Raw genomic sequence first — 16,997 nt, 5'->3', positions numbered from 1 at the left:
TATATCAGATAAACTAAAATTTACCCCAAAGACTGTAGTGAGAGATGAAGAGGGACACTATATCATACTTAAAGGATCTATTCAACAAGAGGACTTAACAATCCTCAATATATATGCCCCGAATGTGGGAGCTGCCAAATATATCAATCAATTATTAACCAAAGTGAAGAAATACTTAGATAATAATACACTTATACTTGGTGACTTCAATCTAGCTCTTTCTATACTCGATAGGTCTTCTAAGCACAACATCTCCAAAGAAACGAGAGCTTTAAATGATACACTGGACCAGATGGATTTCACAGATATCTACATAACTTTACATCCAAACTCAACTGAATACACATTCTTCTCAAGCGCACATGGAACTTTCTCCAGAATAGACCACATATTGGGTCACAAATCGGGTCTGAACCGATACCAAAAGATTGGGATTGTCCCCTGCATATTCTCAGACCATAATGCCTTGAAATTAGAACTAAATCACAACAAGAAGTTTGGAAGGACCTCAAACACGTGGAGGTTAAGGACCATCCTGCTAAAAGATAAAAGGGTCAACCAGGAAATTAAGGAAGAATTAAAAAGATTCATGGAAACTAATGAGAATGAAGATACAACCGTTCAAAATCTTTGGGATGCAGCAAAAGCAGTCCTAAGGGGGAAATACATCGCAATACAAGCATCCATTCAAAAACTGGAAAGAACTCAAATACAAAAGCTAACCTTACACATAAAGGAGCTAGAGAAAAAACAGCAAATAGATCCTACACCCAAGAGAAGAAGGGAGTTAATAAAGATTCGAGCAGAACTCAACGAAATCGAGACCAGAAGAACTGTGGAACAGATCAACAAAACCAGGAGTTGGTTCTTTGAAATAATTAACAAGATAGATAAACCATTAGCCAGCCTTACTAAAAAGAAGAGAGAGAAGACTCAAATTAATAAAATCATGAATGAGAAAGGAGAGATCACTACCAACACCAAGGAAATACAAACGATTTTAAAAACATATTATGAACAGCTATACGCCAATAAATTAGGCAATCTAGAAGAAATGGACGCATTCCTGGAAAGCCACAAACTACCAAAACTGGAACAGGAAGAAATAGAAAACCTGAACAGGCCAATAACCAGGGAGGAAATTGAAGCAGTCATCAAAAACCTCCCAAGACACAAGAGTCCAGGGCCAGATGGCTTCCCAGGGGAATTTTATCAAACGTTTAAAGAAGAAACCATACCTATTCTCCTAAAGCTGTTTGGAAAGATAGAAAGAGATGGAGTACTTCCAAATTCGTTCTATGAGGCCAGCATCACCTTAATTCCAAAACCAGACAAAGACCCCACCAAAAAGGAGAATTACAGACCAATATCCCTGATGAACATGGATGCAAAAATTCTCAACAAGATACTGGCCAATAGGATCCAACAGTACATTAAGAAAATTATTCACCATGACCAAGTAGGATTTATCCCTGGGACACAAGGCTGGTTCAATACCCGTAAAACAATCAATGTGATTCATCATATCAGCAAGAGAAAAACCAAGAACCATATGATCCTCTCATTGGATGCAGAGAAAGCATTTGACAAAATACAGCATCCATTCCTGATCAAAACTCTTCAGAGTGTAGGGATAGAGGGAACATTCCTCGACATCTTAAAAGCCATCTATGAAAAGCCCACAGCAAATATCATTCTCAATGGGGAAGCACTGGGAGCCTTTCCCCTAAGATCAGGAACAAGACAGGGATGTCCACTCTCACCACTGCTGTTCAACATAGTACTGGAAGTCCTAGCCTCAGCAATCAGACAACAAAAAGACATTAAAGGCATTCAAATTGGCAAAGAAGAAGTCAAACTCTCCCTCTTCGCCGATGACATGATACTCTACATAGAAAACCCAAAAGTCTCCACCCCAAGATTGCTAGAACTCATACAGCAATTCGGTAGCATGGCAGGATACAAAATCAATGCCCAGAAGTCAGTGGCATTTCTATACACTAACAATGAGACTGAAGAAAGAGAAATTAAGGAGTCAATCCCATTTATAATTGCACCCAAAAGCATAAGATACCTAGGAATAAACCTAACCAAAGATATAAAGGATCTATACCCTCAAAACTATAGAACACTTCTGAAAGAAATTGAGGAAGACACAAAGAGATGGAAAAATATTCCATGCTCATGGATTGGCAGAATTAATATTGTGAAAATGTCAATGTTACCCAGGGCAATATACACGTTTAATGCAATCCCTATCAAAATACCATGGACTTTCTTCAGAGAGTTAGAACAAATTATTTTAAGATTTGTGTGGAATCAGAAAAGACCCCGAATAACCAGGGGAATTTTAAAAAAGAAAACCATATCTGGGGGCATCACAATGCCAGATTTCAGGTTGTACTACAAAGCTGTGGTCATCAAGACAGTGTGGTACTGGCACAAAAACAGACACATAGATCAGTGGAACAGAATAGAGAATCCAGAAGTGGACCCTGAACTTTATGGGCAACTAATATTCGATAAAGGAGGAAAGACTATCCACTGGAAGAAAGACAGTCTCTTCAATAAATGGTGCTGGGAAAATTGGACATCCACATGCAGAAGAATGAAACTAGACCACTCTCTTTCACCATACACAAAGATAAACTCAAAATGGATGAAAGATCTAAATGTGAGACAAGATTCCATCAAAATCCTAGAGAAGAACACAGGCAACACCCTTTTTGAACTCGGCCACAGTAACTTCTTGCAAGATACATCCACGAAGGCAAAAGAAACAAAAGCAAAAATGAACTATTGGGACTTCATCAAGATAAGAAGCTTTTGCACAGCAAAGGATACAGTCAACAAAACTCAAAGACAACCTACAGAATGGGAGAAGATATTTGCAAATGACATATCAGATAAAGGGCTAGTTTCCAAGATCTATAAAGAACTTCTTAAACTCAACACCAAAGAAACAAACAATCCAATCATGAAATGGGCAAAAGACATGAACAGAAATCTCACAGAGGAAGACATAGACATGGCCAACATGCACATGAGAAAATGCTCTGCATCACTTGCCATCAGGGAAATACAAATCAAAACCACAATGAGATACCACCTCACACCAGTGAGAATGGGGAAAATTAACAAGGCAGGAAACCACAAATGTTGGAGAGGATGTGGAGAAAAGGGAACCCTCATACACTGTTGGTGGGAATGTGAACTGGTGCAGCCACTCTGGAAAACTGTGTGGAGGTTCCTCAATCAGTTAAAAATATACCTGCCCTACGACCCAGCAATTGCACTGTTGGGGATTTACCCCAAAGATACAAATGCAATGAAATGCCGGGACACCTGCACCGCGATGTTTATAGCAGCAATGGCCACGATAGCCAAACTGTGGAAGGAGCCTCGGTGTCCATCGAAAGATGAATGGATAAAGAAGATGTGGTTTATGTATACAATGGAATATTACTCAGCTATTAGAAATGACAAATACCCACCATTTGCTTCAATGTGGATGGAACTGGAGGGTATTATGCTGAGTGAATTAAGCCAGTCGGAGAAGGACAAACATTATATGTTCTCATTAATTTGGGGAATATAAATAATAGTGAAAGGGAATATAAGGGAAGGGGGAAGAAATGTGTGGGAAATATCAGAAAGGGAGACAGAACGTAAAGACTGCTAACTCTGGGAAACGAACTAGGGGTGGTGGAAGGGAAGGAGGGCGGGGGGTGGGAGTGAATGGGTGACGGGCACTGGGGGTTATTCTGTATGTTAGTAAATTGAACACCAATAAAAAATAAATTAAAAAAAATTCTTTGAAACTTATTACCTAGTATATTATCTTGTTGAATGTTCCATGTGCACCTGAAAATAAAGTACAATCAATAGTTGCATTTTATAAATATTAATTAAGTTAGTAGGCAAGTTGTTCAAATTTTCTATATGTTTACTGATTTTCTCTATTGTTCTATCAATAATTCAAAAAAGTTGTTAAAATCTCCAATGTGATTGTAGATTTGTCTCTTTTTCTTTTTAGTTCTGTCAGTTTCTACTTACGTATTTTGAAACTCTGATAAGGTAAATTCACATTTAGTATTATTATTCCTTTTTTATTAATTGACTGACTCTTTTCAACTTAGGAGTCCATATTCTGAAATCTACTTGATATTAATACAGCCACAACCAGCTTTCTTTTTTTATTTTTTATTTTAATTCCAGTTAGTTACTATGCAGTGTTGTATTAGTTTCTGGTGTACAACACAGTGATTCAGTACTACCATATATCATCCTGTGCTCATCACAAGTGCCTTCCTTCATCCTCATCAACTATCTCACCCCTCCTCCCACCCACTTCCCCATCTGGTAACCATTAGTTTGTTCTCTGTAATTAAGAATATGTTTCTTGATTTCTCTTCCCCTCCATCTCTCTTCCTTTCTTTCCCCTTCCTTGTTTTGTTTCTTAAATTCCACATATAAATGAAATCATACGGTATTTGTCTTTCTCTATTTTGCTTAGAATAATACTCTCTAGCTCTATCCATATTATTGCAAATAGCAAGATTTCATTCTTTTTTACAGCTGAATAATATTCCATTATAAATTGTATGCAATTCTTCTTTATCTATTCATCAACTGATGGGCACTTGGGCTGCTTCCATATGGTTATTATAAATAATGCTGCTATAAACATAGGGGCATGTAACTCTTTGAATTAGTGTTCTTGTATTCTTGGGGTAAACATCCAGTAGTGTGATTGCTGGATCATAGGGTGGTTCTATTTTCAACCTTTTGAGGAACCTCCATACTGTTTTCCATGAGGTTGCACCAGTTTGCATTCCCACCAATAGTACACAAGGGTTCCTTTTTCTGTACATTCTTGCCAACACCTGTTGTTTCTTGTATTGTTGATTTTAGCCATTCTGACAGGTGTGAGGTGATATCTGATCATAGTTTTGATTTGCATTTCCCCAATGATAAATAAGTGATGATGAGCATCTTTTTGTGTGTCTGTTCGCTATCTATAGGTCTTCTTTGGAGAAATGTCTGTTCACATCTTCTGCCCATTTTTTAATTGGATTATTTAGTTTTTGGGTGTTAAGTTTTATAAGTTCTTTATATATTTTGGGTACTAACCCTTTAGCAGATATGTCATTTGAAAATATCTCCTCCCATTCTATAGGTTGCCTTTTAGTTTTGTTATTTCCTTTGCTGTGCAGAAGACTTTTATTTTCATGTAGTCCCATGTATTTTCTTTTGATTCACTTGCCTCAGGAGACATACCTAGAAAAGTGTTGCTAAGGCCAATGTCAAAGAAAGTACTGCCTGTGTTCTCTACTAATATTTTTATGGTTTCAGGTCTCAATTGAAATCCTTAATCCATTTCAAGTTTATTTTTGTGTATGGTGAAAGAAAGTGGTCCTGTTTCATTCTTTTGCATGTAGCTATCCAGTTTTCCTAGCACCATTTGTTGAAAAGACTGTCTTTTACCCATTGCATAATCTTGCCTCCTTTGTTAAAGATAAATTGACCTTTCAATTGTGGATTTATTCTCTGGACTTTCTATTCTGCTCTATTGATTTATGCATCTATTTTTGTGCCAGTACTACACTACTGCTTTGTAATATAACTTGAAGTCTGGATTATGCTACGTCCACTTTTGTTTTTTTGCTTTCAAGATTGCTTTGGCTATTTAAGGTCTTTTGTGGTTCCACAGAAATTTTAGGATTGTTTGTTCTAGTTCTATGAAAAATGCTGTTGGTATTTTGATAGAGATTACATTAAATCTGTAGATTGATTTGGGTAGTACAGACATTGTAATGATATTTGTTCTTTCATCCTTGAGCATGGAATATCTTTCCATTTCTTTGTGTCATCTTCACTTTCTTTCATCAGTGTTTTATAGTTTTTAGAGTACAGGTCTTTCACCTCTTTGGTTAAGTTTATTCCTAGGTATTTTATTATTTTTGGTGCAATTATAAATGGGATTATTTTCTTAATTTCTCTTCCTATTGCTTCATTATTAGTGTACAGAAATGCAACAGATTTGTATATATTGATTCTTATCCTGTGACCTTACTGAATTCATTTATCAGTTCTAGCAGTTTTTTAGTGGTCTTTAGGGTTTTCTTTCTTTTTTTTTTTTTTTAGGATTTTCTATACATAGTGTATATAGTATCATGTCATCTGCAAATAGTGAAAGGTTTACTTCTTCTCTACCAATTTGGATGCCTTTTATTCCTTTATCTTGTCTGATTGCTGTGGCTAGGACTTCGAGAACATGTTGAATGAAAATGGTGAGAGTAGACATCCTTGTCTTGTTCTTGACCTCAGGAGAAAAGCTCTCCATTTTTCATCATTGAGTATGATGTTAACTCTGGGTTTTTTATTTATGGCCTTTATTATGTTGAGGTATTTACCCTCTAAACCTACTTTGTTGAGGGTTTTTATCAATGAATGGATGTTGTACTTTGTTGATGATTTTTCTTCATCTATTGAAATGATAATATGGTTTTATCCTTTCTCTTATTGATGTGATATATCATGTTGATTGATTTTCAAATATTGGACTACCTGCATCCTGAAAATAAATCCCACTTGATTGTGGTGAATATTTTTTAACGTATTGTTGGATTCAGTTTGCTAATATTTTGCTGAGGATTTTTGCATCTATGTCATCAGAACTGCAGTTCTCTCTCTTTTTCTTTTTGCTGTGTCTTTATTTGGTTTTGGTATCAGGGTAATTCTGACCTCACAGAATGAATTTAGAAGTTCCCCTTCCTCTTCTATTCTTTGAAAAAGTATGAGACAAATAGATACTAACTTTTCTTTAAATGTTTGGTGGAATTCACCTGTGAAGCCACCTGGTCATGGACTTTTGTTTTTTTGGGAGTTTTTGATTTCTGATTCCATTTCATTGCTGGTAATCAGTCTGTTCACATTTCATTTCAGCTTTAAGAACTTTCTTTAGTTTTTCTTGTAGTATAAGTCAACTGAAAGCAAAATCTATCAGCTTTGCTTTATCTGAAAATTGTCTCAGCCTCATTTAAAAAAAATATTTTCATTAGATAATAGAATTAATATGGAATTCTTGCTTGACATTTTTCTTCTATTAGCAATTTAATGATGCCTTTCATTTGTATTGGCCTCTATTGTTTCTAATTTTAAAAACTTAATAATCAATTATAGCAAGGTTGCAAGATACAAAAGTAATGTTACAAAAGTCAATCATTTTCCTATATGGTGAACAAATAAAATTTGAAATGAAAAACACAATACCATTTACATTAGCATTGGCCCAAATGAAATACTTAGATATAAGCCTAACAAAATATGCATAGGATTTATATAAGTTAAGCTGTAAGACTCTGATGAAAGAAATGAAAGAATAATTAAGCAAATGAAGAGATATTCCATGTTCATGTATAGAAAGTCTCAATATAACCAACATGTCAGTTCTTTCCAACTTGACCTATAGATTCAATGCAAACCCAATCAAAACCTCAGCAAGTTATTTTATAGGTATCAATAAATTGATTCTAATGTTTACATGGCAAGGAAAAAGACCTAGAATAGCCAACACAATATTAAAGAAGAACAGAGTTGGAAAACTGATGCGATCCATCTTCAAACCTTACTGTAAAGTTGTGGTAATCAAGATAGCATGGTACTGGTAAAAGAATAGACAGATCAATGTAACAGAAATACAGAGCCAGAAAGAGACCCACATAAAAACAGTCAACTGATCTTTGACAAAGAAGCAAAGGTAATACAATTAAGCAAAGACAGTTTTTTTTAAGAAGTGGTATTGAAACAATTGGACTTTCACATGCAAAAACATAAATCTAGATAAAGACGTTTTTTATACCCTTCACAAAAAGTAACTTAAGTAAATCACAGACCTAAATATAAAATGCAAAGACTCTTAGAAGATAACTTAGGAGAAAACCCAAATGATCTTGGATATAGGTGATAACTTTTTAGGTGTAACACCAAGGCACAATCCATGATATAAATAATTGATAGGCTGGACTTCATTAAAATTAAAAACTAGCTCTATAAAAGACACTATCACAAGAGAATGATAAGAGAAGCCACAGATCAGGAGAAAAGATTTTAAAAAGCCAGATCTGATGAATGACTATTATTCAAATATACAAATAACTCTTAAAACTCCACAACAAAAATCAGATTTAAAAATGGGGCAAAGACCTTATTGGACACCTCACTAAAATGATAGACAGATGGTAAATAGCATATGAAAAGAGGTTCCAAATCGTATGTCACCAGGGCAATGAAAATTAAAATAAAAGATACCACCACATACCTATTTCAATGGACTAAATCTGGAACCTTACAACACCAAATGCTGGTAAGGATATGAAGCAACAGGAAATTTAATTCATTGCTGGTGAAAATGCAAAATGGTGCAGCCACTTTGGAAAACAGTTCAGTGATTTCTAAGGAAACTAAATACACGCTTACCATATAAACCTAAGAATTTCACTCCTTGGTATTTAGCCAAAGGAGTTGCAAACTTATGTCCATATAAAAACCTATACACAGATGTTTATAGAAGCTTTATCCATAATTGTCAAAACTTGGAAGCAACCAAGATATCTTTTAGTAGGTGAATGGATAAATAAACTGTGGTATTTCCAGACAAGGGAATATTATTTAGTGAGCGCGCACACACACACACACGCACACCCCAAAACTTCTATCAAGGCATGAAAAGACAGGGAGAAACCTTAAGTGTACTTTACTAAGTGAAAGAAGCTAATATAAAAAAAAAGTCTACAAAATGTATGATTCCAACTACATGATATTTTGTAAAAAAGCAAAATTATGGAGATAATAAAAAACTCAGTGGTTGACAGGGGTTAGTAGGGAGGGAAGGATGAAAAGACAGGGCACTGAGGATTTTTAGGGCAGGGAAATTCTTCTGTATGATTCTAAAATTATGGGTACATGGGGTACCTAGGTAGTTCAGTCGACTAAGTGTCTGCCTTTGGCTCAGCTCATGATCTCAGGGTCCTGGGATCCAGCCCTCATCGTGCTCCCTTCTCAGCAGGGAGCCCACTTCTCTCTCTCCTGCCCACTCATGCCCTCTCTGTCTCTCAAATAATGAATAAAATCTTTTAAAAATTATGGGTACATGTCATTACATTTGTCAAAATCCATAATAAGTACAATGACAACAGTGAATCCTAATGTAAACTATAGACTCTGGGTGATAAGGATGCTTCAATGTAGGTCCACAGTTTCTAGTTAAGGATATTGGTAATATGAGAGGCTGTGGGCAAGAGTAAGAGGTAAGGGAACTGTCCATACTTTCTGCTTAATTTTGCTATGAACCTAAAACTGCTCCAGAAAATAAAGTCTATTTTAAAAATCCATTATCATTTTCATCATTGTTTTTATGTATTTAATGTGACTTTTTTTTTCCTGGCTGCTTTTAAGGCTTTTTTTCTTTATATTTGATTTTCAGTAGCTTGACTATGATTTTCTTTTCTACTCAGAGTTTGCTAAGTTTCTTGAATCTATGCATTATTTTTAGTCAAGGTTGGGACATTTTTGGCCAATATTTCTGAATTTTGGCCAACATTTTTTTCTGTTCCCTTTCTCTTTCTCTTCTCCTTCTGGGACTTTAATTACCAATATGTCACATTTCTTAACCTGGTCCCACTGGTTATTTAAGCTCTATTCATATCTTCAATTTTTAAATTTTTCTCTATATGTTTGATGATTTCTACTGATGTCTTCAAGTACAAGAAAGATCTTGCCTTCTGTTGTGTATAACCTGCTGTTAATTTCACCCAATAAATTTCTTTCAACTTTTTCAATTCTAAGATTTCCATTTGGTTGTCTTATAAGATTAAAATTCTCTCTCTTTATCCAACTATCCACTTTTCTATAGAATATTTAACATATGTACCATAATGTTCAGCCCTTTTCTAACAACTTCTGAGTCAACTGTGATTCTGTTTTGATTATTCTCTTTGTTATGGTAATATTCTATTTATTCACATGTCTAAGAATGTTTCATTATTAACTTAATGTTGTATATATATTATAAACTCTGGATTCCATTATTTTCCTCCAAAGTGTTGAGTTTTGTTCAAATAATCAGGTAAGTGATTGGTAGAGCATGTTGATCTTGTGAGACCTTATTTTATATTTTTGTTAGAGTGTCTATTTCAGTTTTGTTCTTGAGTCTAGGCCTTGTCCTTAGTCTGGTTTTGTCTTAGTTGTGAGTGTGGTCTCTATTCATAAGGTGTGGCAATAGTGAGCTGTTGACAGATGCTGTAGTGGGCTGATGCTGAAATTCTAGCATTCTAGCTCCTTGGAATTTTATCCCCCATGCCATGTTCAGCTTAAGTTAAAGCCATGGATTTGAAAGGAGCTAACAATGAACCTAGAGGGTCCCAATAAGACCAAATTTAATATTTACTCAATCAGCCTCATGAGCAGAGGGTAAAGATCCATGAAACAGTATGAAGTGATTATAAATTAAGATAGTAGTAGTAGTAGTAGTAGTAGTAGTAGTAGTAGAAGTAGTTGTGGTGGTGGTGGTGATAATTGTTAGAACAACACATTAAGAATTAGAAAGATCATGGACCTTACCTTATGATCCAATGGCTCTACCTCCTGATTCAAAGGGTGTGTGTACATTACTTTTTTTTTTTTTTACGATTTTATTTATTTATTTGAGAAAGAGAGTGTGGTGGGACGAGCAGAGGGAGAGGGACAAGTAGACTCCTGATGGGGTGGTGTCAGAAGATGCTAATTGGGAAGCCAGGGCTTTTCATCTACCCTGGAAAGTAACAAATCACACCCTCTGGTATCAGTGACTCCCATTTGGGGATCCTGGACTTCTACTCCAATCTAAGGGTAACAAGGCATCCCTCCCGCTTCTCACATAATGTCAGACAAGGCCTACTAGAGAGTTAGGACTTTCGCCACCTACTGTTACTCAGTAGTAACAATGCCATGTTCACCTGTTGTCAATATAGGCCACATAAGAAGCTCAATTGTATTGTCCCTGCCCGTCCCAACCAGAAGGTTATCAGTAGAGGCCTAGTGGATAGTAAGAACTACCACTTATGGCCACCAGTATCAGTAATCCTCTCTTTCCTCCCTGAGTGTCAATGGAGACAGACTGGAGAATCTGAACTTTCACCACTATCTGGAGCTAACAATGATCCAGAGGCTTAAAATGTAATACCCAGCATGTCCATATTTCAATAGAAAATCACTCATCAAACTGAGTAAGAAGTAATCAACATGTGCTAATACAAAGAAAACACAGAAGTTAGAATTATCTGACAAGCCTTTTAAAGCAGTCATCATAAAAATTCTTCAATAAGCATGCCTGAAACAAAAATACATAAAGTCTCAGCAAAGGAATATATAAAGAACCAAGTGGAAAAGATACAATAACCAATATGAATAAAAGGAACTGAGGAAAGAATCAATGAAAGGAAGACAGAACGCGGTAAATTGCTCAATCTGAACAACAGAGAGGAGAGACAGAAAAAAAGAAATAAAGAGTCTGAGGGGTCTGTGGAATTATAAAAAAGATCATTTGTGTCATCAAAGTTCTGGAAGGAAAAAAGAAAAGGGGCAGCACTGGAAAAAGTATTCAAATAAATAACTGAAAATTCTTGGGATGCCTGGGTGGCTCAGTAGTTGAGCATCTACCTTTAGCTCAGGGTGTGATCCTGGGTCTGGAGATCGAGTCCACATTGGGGTCCCTGCAAGGAGCCTGCTTCTCCCTCTGTCTAGTCTCTGATTTTCTGTGTCTCTCATGAATAAATAAATAAAATCTTTAAAAAAATAACTGAAAATTCTCAAATTTGGCAAAAGACATAAACCTATAAAATCAAGTACCTAAGAGGATCTAAATGGGATAAATCCAAAGAAATTCATGCCAAAACACATCACAGTAACTTCTGAAAACTAAAGACAGAGGAAATCTTGAAAGCAGCAAGAATCAAACATCTTGGAGTGATACTGGCTCCTTCTGGGGACATCACTAATCATCAGGGAAATGCAAATCAAAACCACAATGAGATGTCACCTATCAGAGTGGCTAAAAGCAAAACAACAGAAGTAAGTGTTAGCGAAGATGTGGAGAAAAAGGAGCTCCCATGCATTGTTTGGGGAATGAAAACTGGTATAGCCCCTGTGGAAAACAATATAGGGAGGTTCCTCAAAAAATTAAAAATAGAACTACTATATATGATCTAGTAATTCCACTATTGGGTGTCTACTCAAAGCAATAATTCAAAAGGATATATGCACCACTATTTTATTAAAGCATTATTTACAATAGCCAAATTATGGAAGCAGCCCAAGTGTCCATTGATAAATGAATGGATAAAGAAGCTTTATATATATATATGTATACACACACACACAATGGAGTATTATTGAGACATAAAAAAGATGAGATCTTGCCATTTGCAACAACATGGATGGATCTAGAGAGTATAACGCTAAGTGAAATAGGTCAATCAGAGAAAGACAAACACCATATGATCTCATGCATATGTACAATCTTTTTTTTTTTTTTAAAAGATTTTATTTATTTATTCATGAGAGACACAGAGACAGAGAGAGGCAGAGAGAGGCAGAGACACAGGCAGAGGGAGGAACAGGCCCCATGCAGAGAGCCTGACGTGGGACTCGATCCCGGGTCTCCAGGATCAGGCCCTGGGTCAAAGGCAGTCACTCAACCGCTGAGCCACCCGGGCTGCCCGCATATGTACAATCTAAAAAGCAAAACAATCCTGAGCCTGGGTGGCTCAGTGGTTGAGCTTCTGCCTTTGGCTCAGGTTGTGATCCTGGAGACCTGGGATCAAGTCCCACATCGGGCTCCCTGCATGGGGCCTACTTCTCCCTCCACCTGTGTCTCTGCCTCTATCTCTGTGTCTCTCATGAATAAATAAAGAAAATCTTAAAAAAATAAAAATAAAAAAAATAAAAAGCAAAACAACAAACAACAAAAGAAAGAGACAAACCAAAAATCAGACTCTTAAATACAGAGAACAAACTGGTATGTGCCTGAGGGAAGTGGGGGCATGGGTAAAATAGGTGAAGGGAATTAAGAGTATACTTATTGTGATGAGTACTAAGTAATGTATAAAACTGACATATTGTAAACTTGAAATGAATTTAACACTGTACGTTAATCCTACTTCAATTTTTTTTAAAAAAGGAAAAGAATCAAACCCATTATCTATAGGGAGAAAAACAATTTGAGTGACACACGATTTTTCATCAGGTCATGGAGATCAGAAAGAAGTGGCATGGAATTTTTCAACTGTGGAAAGAACTGTCAACTCAGAATTCTATGTGAAGCAAAAATATCCCTCAGGCGTTAAAGGGAAATCAAGATCTTCCCAGATGCAAAAAACTAAAAGACTTTGCCCCTAATAGACTTATCCTAAAATAAGGATTTTAGAAGTTTTCTAGAGAGAAAGGAAATGGTAAAAGGAATTTCAGAGCATCAGGAATAATATGGTAGGACAAAACACAGGTAAATACAATAGACAAATGGAGAGGTCATAGCTAATGATTATGGAATTTCTTTTTTGAGATGATGAAAATTTCTAAAATTGTGGTAATAGTTACAAATTATCTGTGAATATACTAAAAACCATTGAATTATGCACTTTCTATGGATGACTCATATAGTATGTGAGTTGTATCTCAATAAAGTTGTTTTTAAATATCAGAATAGTGGTAGCCTAAGGAAAGGGGCACAAAATAATTTCCTGAGCATGAATGGTTTTATATCTTGATTTAGTAGGTGATGGCAACACAGGTGTAAATATATATTTTAGTCAAAATTAATCAAGCTAAATGTTTTAATTTATATACTTACTCTTATAACAATTATACCTCAGTAAAGAATATTAGAGTAAAAAATTAATAGGTAATCTCAAATTCTTTTCTGAAATGCTTTTTACCAATAGTATATTAAAATTCTAGTGCTCCTTAACAACTATAGTATTGATAATATGAGGGACTAAATATGGGACCCCATTGTGGTTTTAATTATCGATCTGTTATTGTTAATTAGGTTAGTCATTTTTCCCATTGTTTTTAGTATGTTCCAAAAATAAGACTTTTCATATCATTTACTCAATGTTCTATTGGCTTGTTTGACATCTTCTTATCTCTTAATTACTTATAGAATCATAAATACCTTCTCTCAAATGAGTCTTGTATTCTCTATTGTTATGGTGCTTTTATTATTAATAATCTAGAAATTTATGATCTTGTCAAAAGTAATATTTAAACATGCAGTTCATGATTAAATATTACTTTTTTGTGTGTGTATATTTTAAAAGAAATACTTCTCTAACACAAGTGGATAAGTTTGTCTCCTAAATTGTCTTTAATCTTCCTGTAAGTGATTATACATGTGTTATAATATAGGAATACACTTTTATTTTTAAATTTGGTTTATTTTTCCATGTGGCTAACCTATTTTGTTTGTACCATTTATAATGAATTATATCTGGATTCTTTTTTCTATTTCATTAATCATTTTAATTTTATTTTGATGCCACTGATAGTGTCTTACTTTTTTTAGTTTTATAATAAATCTTTATCTAGAGGGTAAAAAAAATTGAATTACTAGAAAAATATAAGTAATGATGTTTCTTAGATAAATGTTTTATAAAAATGAGAATTTTTATCTTCAAATTTCTCAGATGCTTTTTTATTATTTCAAATTAGCCACAAGCAAACGCATCTTTTAGTTTTCAAATTGTCTTAAGAGTGAAAATTATTTATTTGCCCTCAACAACATATTCTTTTTCATTTTTGTTCTCCATTCCTTTAAACAATAATGACCATAAAAGTCTACTAGTGGTACCCCAAATTTAATCTTTCAGTTTTGCATATGTTTTTTGATTCTTAACAATTGAAAATATGAAGTCAGAGAGGTTTAGAATACTAATGACTTCCATTGTCTCTTTATTTTAAGGAGTTTCTAATATCTCTTTAGTAATAGTTATCCTTTTTGACTTGATAGCCCTTGATAGCCCTTTATAGCCCTTGATAGCTTTCTGGCCATCAATCAAGAACCAAGGTGCTGGTAGAATGAGACTGTAGTAATTCTAGGCCACATTTTAATAGAAATGAGTACTTGTTTTATTTGAATACATTTCACATATTTAAGTATCTGAATGAGGGAGTTGTCTCTATCTGTTAATGATTTAACTTTACTACTTTTTATAGTTTTTGTTCTCTATTTTAGAAATTGAGAGTAAACTATGGAAATTATATAGTATAAGCTCAAGAAATGATACCATAAAACTTTGAAATCATATAATTAAGTCTTACCTCTATTTCTTTTCTTAATTTTTCATGTGTCTTTTTTTCTTCCTCAAGAAAATAAGTTTTTTCAATGATAGATTCTTTTACAGTGATAATTGTATCCTTTAGCTTTGTAATATCTTCCTATATGTTTATAAAGTTTAAAATATACAAGTCAAACAATGAATGGTCAATATAAGTTAAATATTTTCAGCATTTCTATAATTTTTTTAAAAATCTAGCCATCGCATTTAATTTTGGTAAACAGTATTAGAATATTACTTTGATACAAAGAATAAAGAACTATTATTCAAATAAATCTTTGTTTTAAAAACTTAAAACTAAAACTAAATGCAAATAAGATATTAAAAGTCATAGTGTCCATTGCCTAGCAACAATAACTAATAATATAGTATATGTTAACTAAATTGAATTTAAAGAAAAAAATAATAAAAAATAAGAACTTAAAATAAAAATTAAAGGTAAATAAGACATGAGAAAAGTGGTAGTCATAGTAGCAATTGCCTAGCAACAGTACGAAGGATATTTTTAAATTCTCTAGTAAGAAATGACAGATATCCATTTAAGTGGATATCTCCTATTGTCTTCAAAAAATAATATTAAAAATAGAAAAATTCTTAAGGTACAATTATTGATATTGTTTGTATAACAGCATTAAGCACATAAAATTTATTTGAATTGATTGGATTCATTAGCTTAAAAAGCTAGGGCTTCAACATTTTTGTGAGTCACACTTTCTAAAACAAATGGATTAATTATTCACTGCAATTTTGACTACATTTTTTTTTATTAATCCACAGGGGATTTGAGAAATTCCTTTATTCATTTGTACATCTGGTGTAGTTGTTACATAACTCACATATTTAAGTTTTTAAAAGTTGTGAAAATAATTTCTGAATCTAGTTATGGCAATCATTGGTATTTTATTAAGTTAATGATACATTCATCACTTAATAAGTGTACTTGCAAAAAAGGAGTAATAGAAAAAAAAGTTCTGATAAGTGATTTTTCAAACCTGTACTTGTTTTATGTGATTTCCTTCTGGATTTTGGAGATTTTGCATAAGTTCCTCTTTCATTGTTTTTAGTTTTTTAACAAGCTCTCGTTTTTCATGGAGTGCAGTCATCAGTGACCATTTGCTTTCTACCTCCACCAAACTATCTTTATGCGCTTTTATTTTTGTATAATATTCATTATATTTTATCATATATTCCTCAAAGTGTTCCTGGGCTGCTTCTATGTCAAATTGAAGCTTTACATTTTCTGTATGTAAGGATTTGATTTGAGTTTCCAGATTCCCACACTGAAGTTTGGCATTCTCTATGGCAGCATCCTGCTGATAAATTTGCCTTTCTGTTTCTTTAGTTTCTGCAGAGACAGATGCTATTTGGTTTTTAAGCTCACGGAGTTCACTCTGTAAAATATTTCAGTACTATTAGTACTAACTCATGATATTCAACATAAAAATGTTATTGTTTTGATCCATAAGTCTGTAGTAAAATCACAACAAAAACATATTTATCATATATAGAAAAATTGATATACAATAAAAGTAACCATTCAATAAGTAACAAAATTATTTTATAATGTTAGAGGTAGCCTAGAATGATTTCTTACTTTTTTTTTTAGATTTTATTTATTTATTC

The 16,997-nt window shown here is 34.0% G+C and overlaps 1 protein-coding gene across 12 annotated transcripts in view; it reads right to left on the bottom strand.

Moving 5' to 3' along the window:
- CCDC122 (coiled-coil domain containing 122) overlaps window positions 1-16,997 on the bottom strand; it is a 43,432-nt gene that overhangs the window by 11,012 nt on the left and 15,423 nt on the right. For 10 of the 12 annotated variants that reach the window (XM_038569609.1, XM_038569607.1, XM_038569606.1 and 7 more), the window contains 2 exons: window positions 16,367-16,765; window positions 15,358-15,474 (listed from right to left, as the gene is read on the bottom strand). In XM_038569609.1, the coding sequence (XP_038425537.1) occupies window positions 15,358-15,474; window positions 16,367-16,765 (516 nt within the window). Of the gene's footprint in view, window positions 1-3,829; window positions 3,865-15,357; window positions 15,475-16,366; window positions 16,766-16,997 lie in introns of all 12 variants that reach the window. The other 2 variants (XM_038569611.1, XM_038569612.1) reach the window with 1 other exon arrangement.

The sequence above is a fragment of the Canis lupus genome, chromosome 22, assembly GCF_011100685.1.
Source record: "Canis lupus familiaris isolate Mischka breed German Shepherd chromosome 22, alternate assembly UU_Cfam_GSD_1.0, whole genome shotgun sequence".
Lineage (NCBI taxonomy): Eukaryota > Metazoa > Chordata > Mammalia > Carnivora > Canidae > Canis > Canis lupus.
This window is presented reverse-complemented; position numbering and strand designations above follow the sequence as displayed.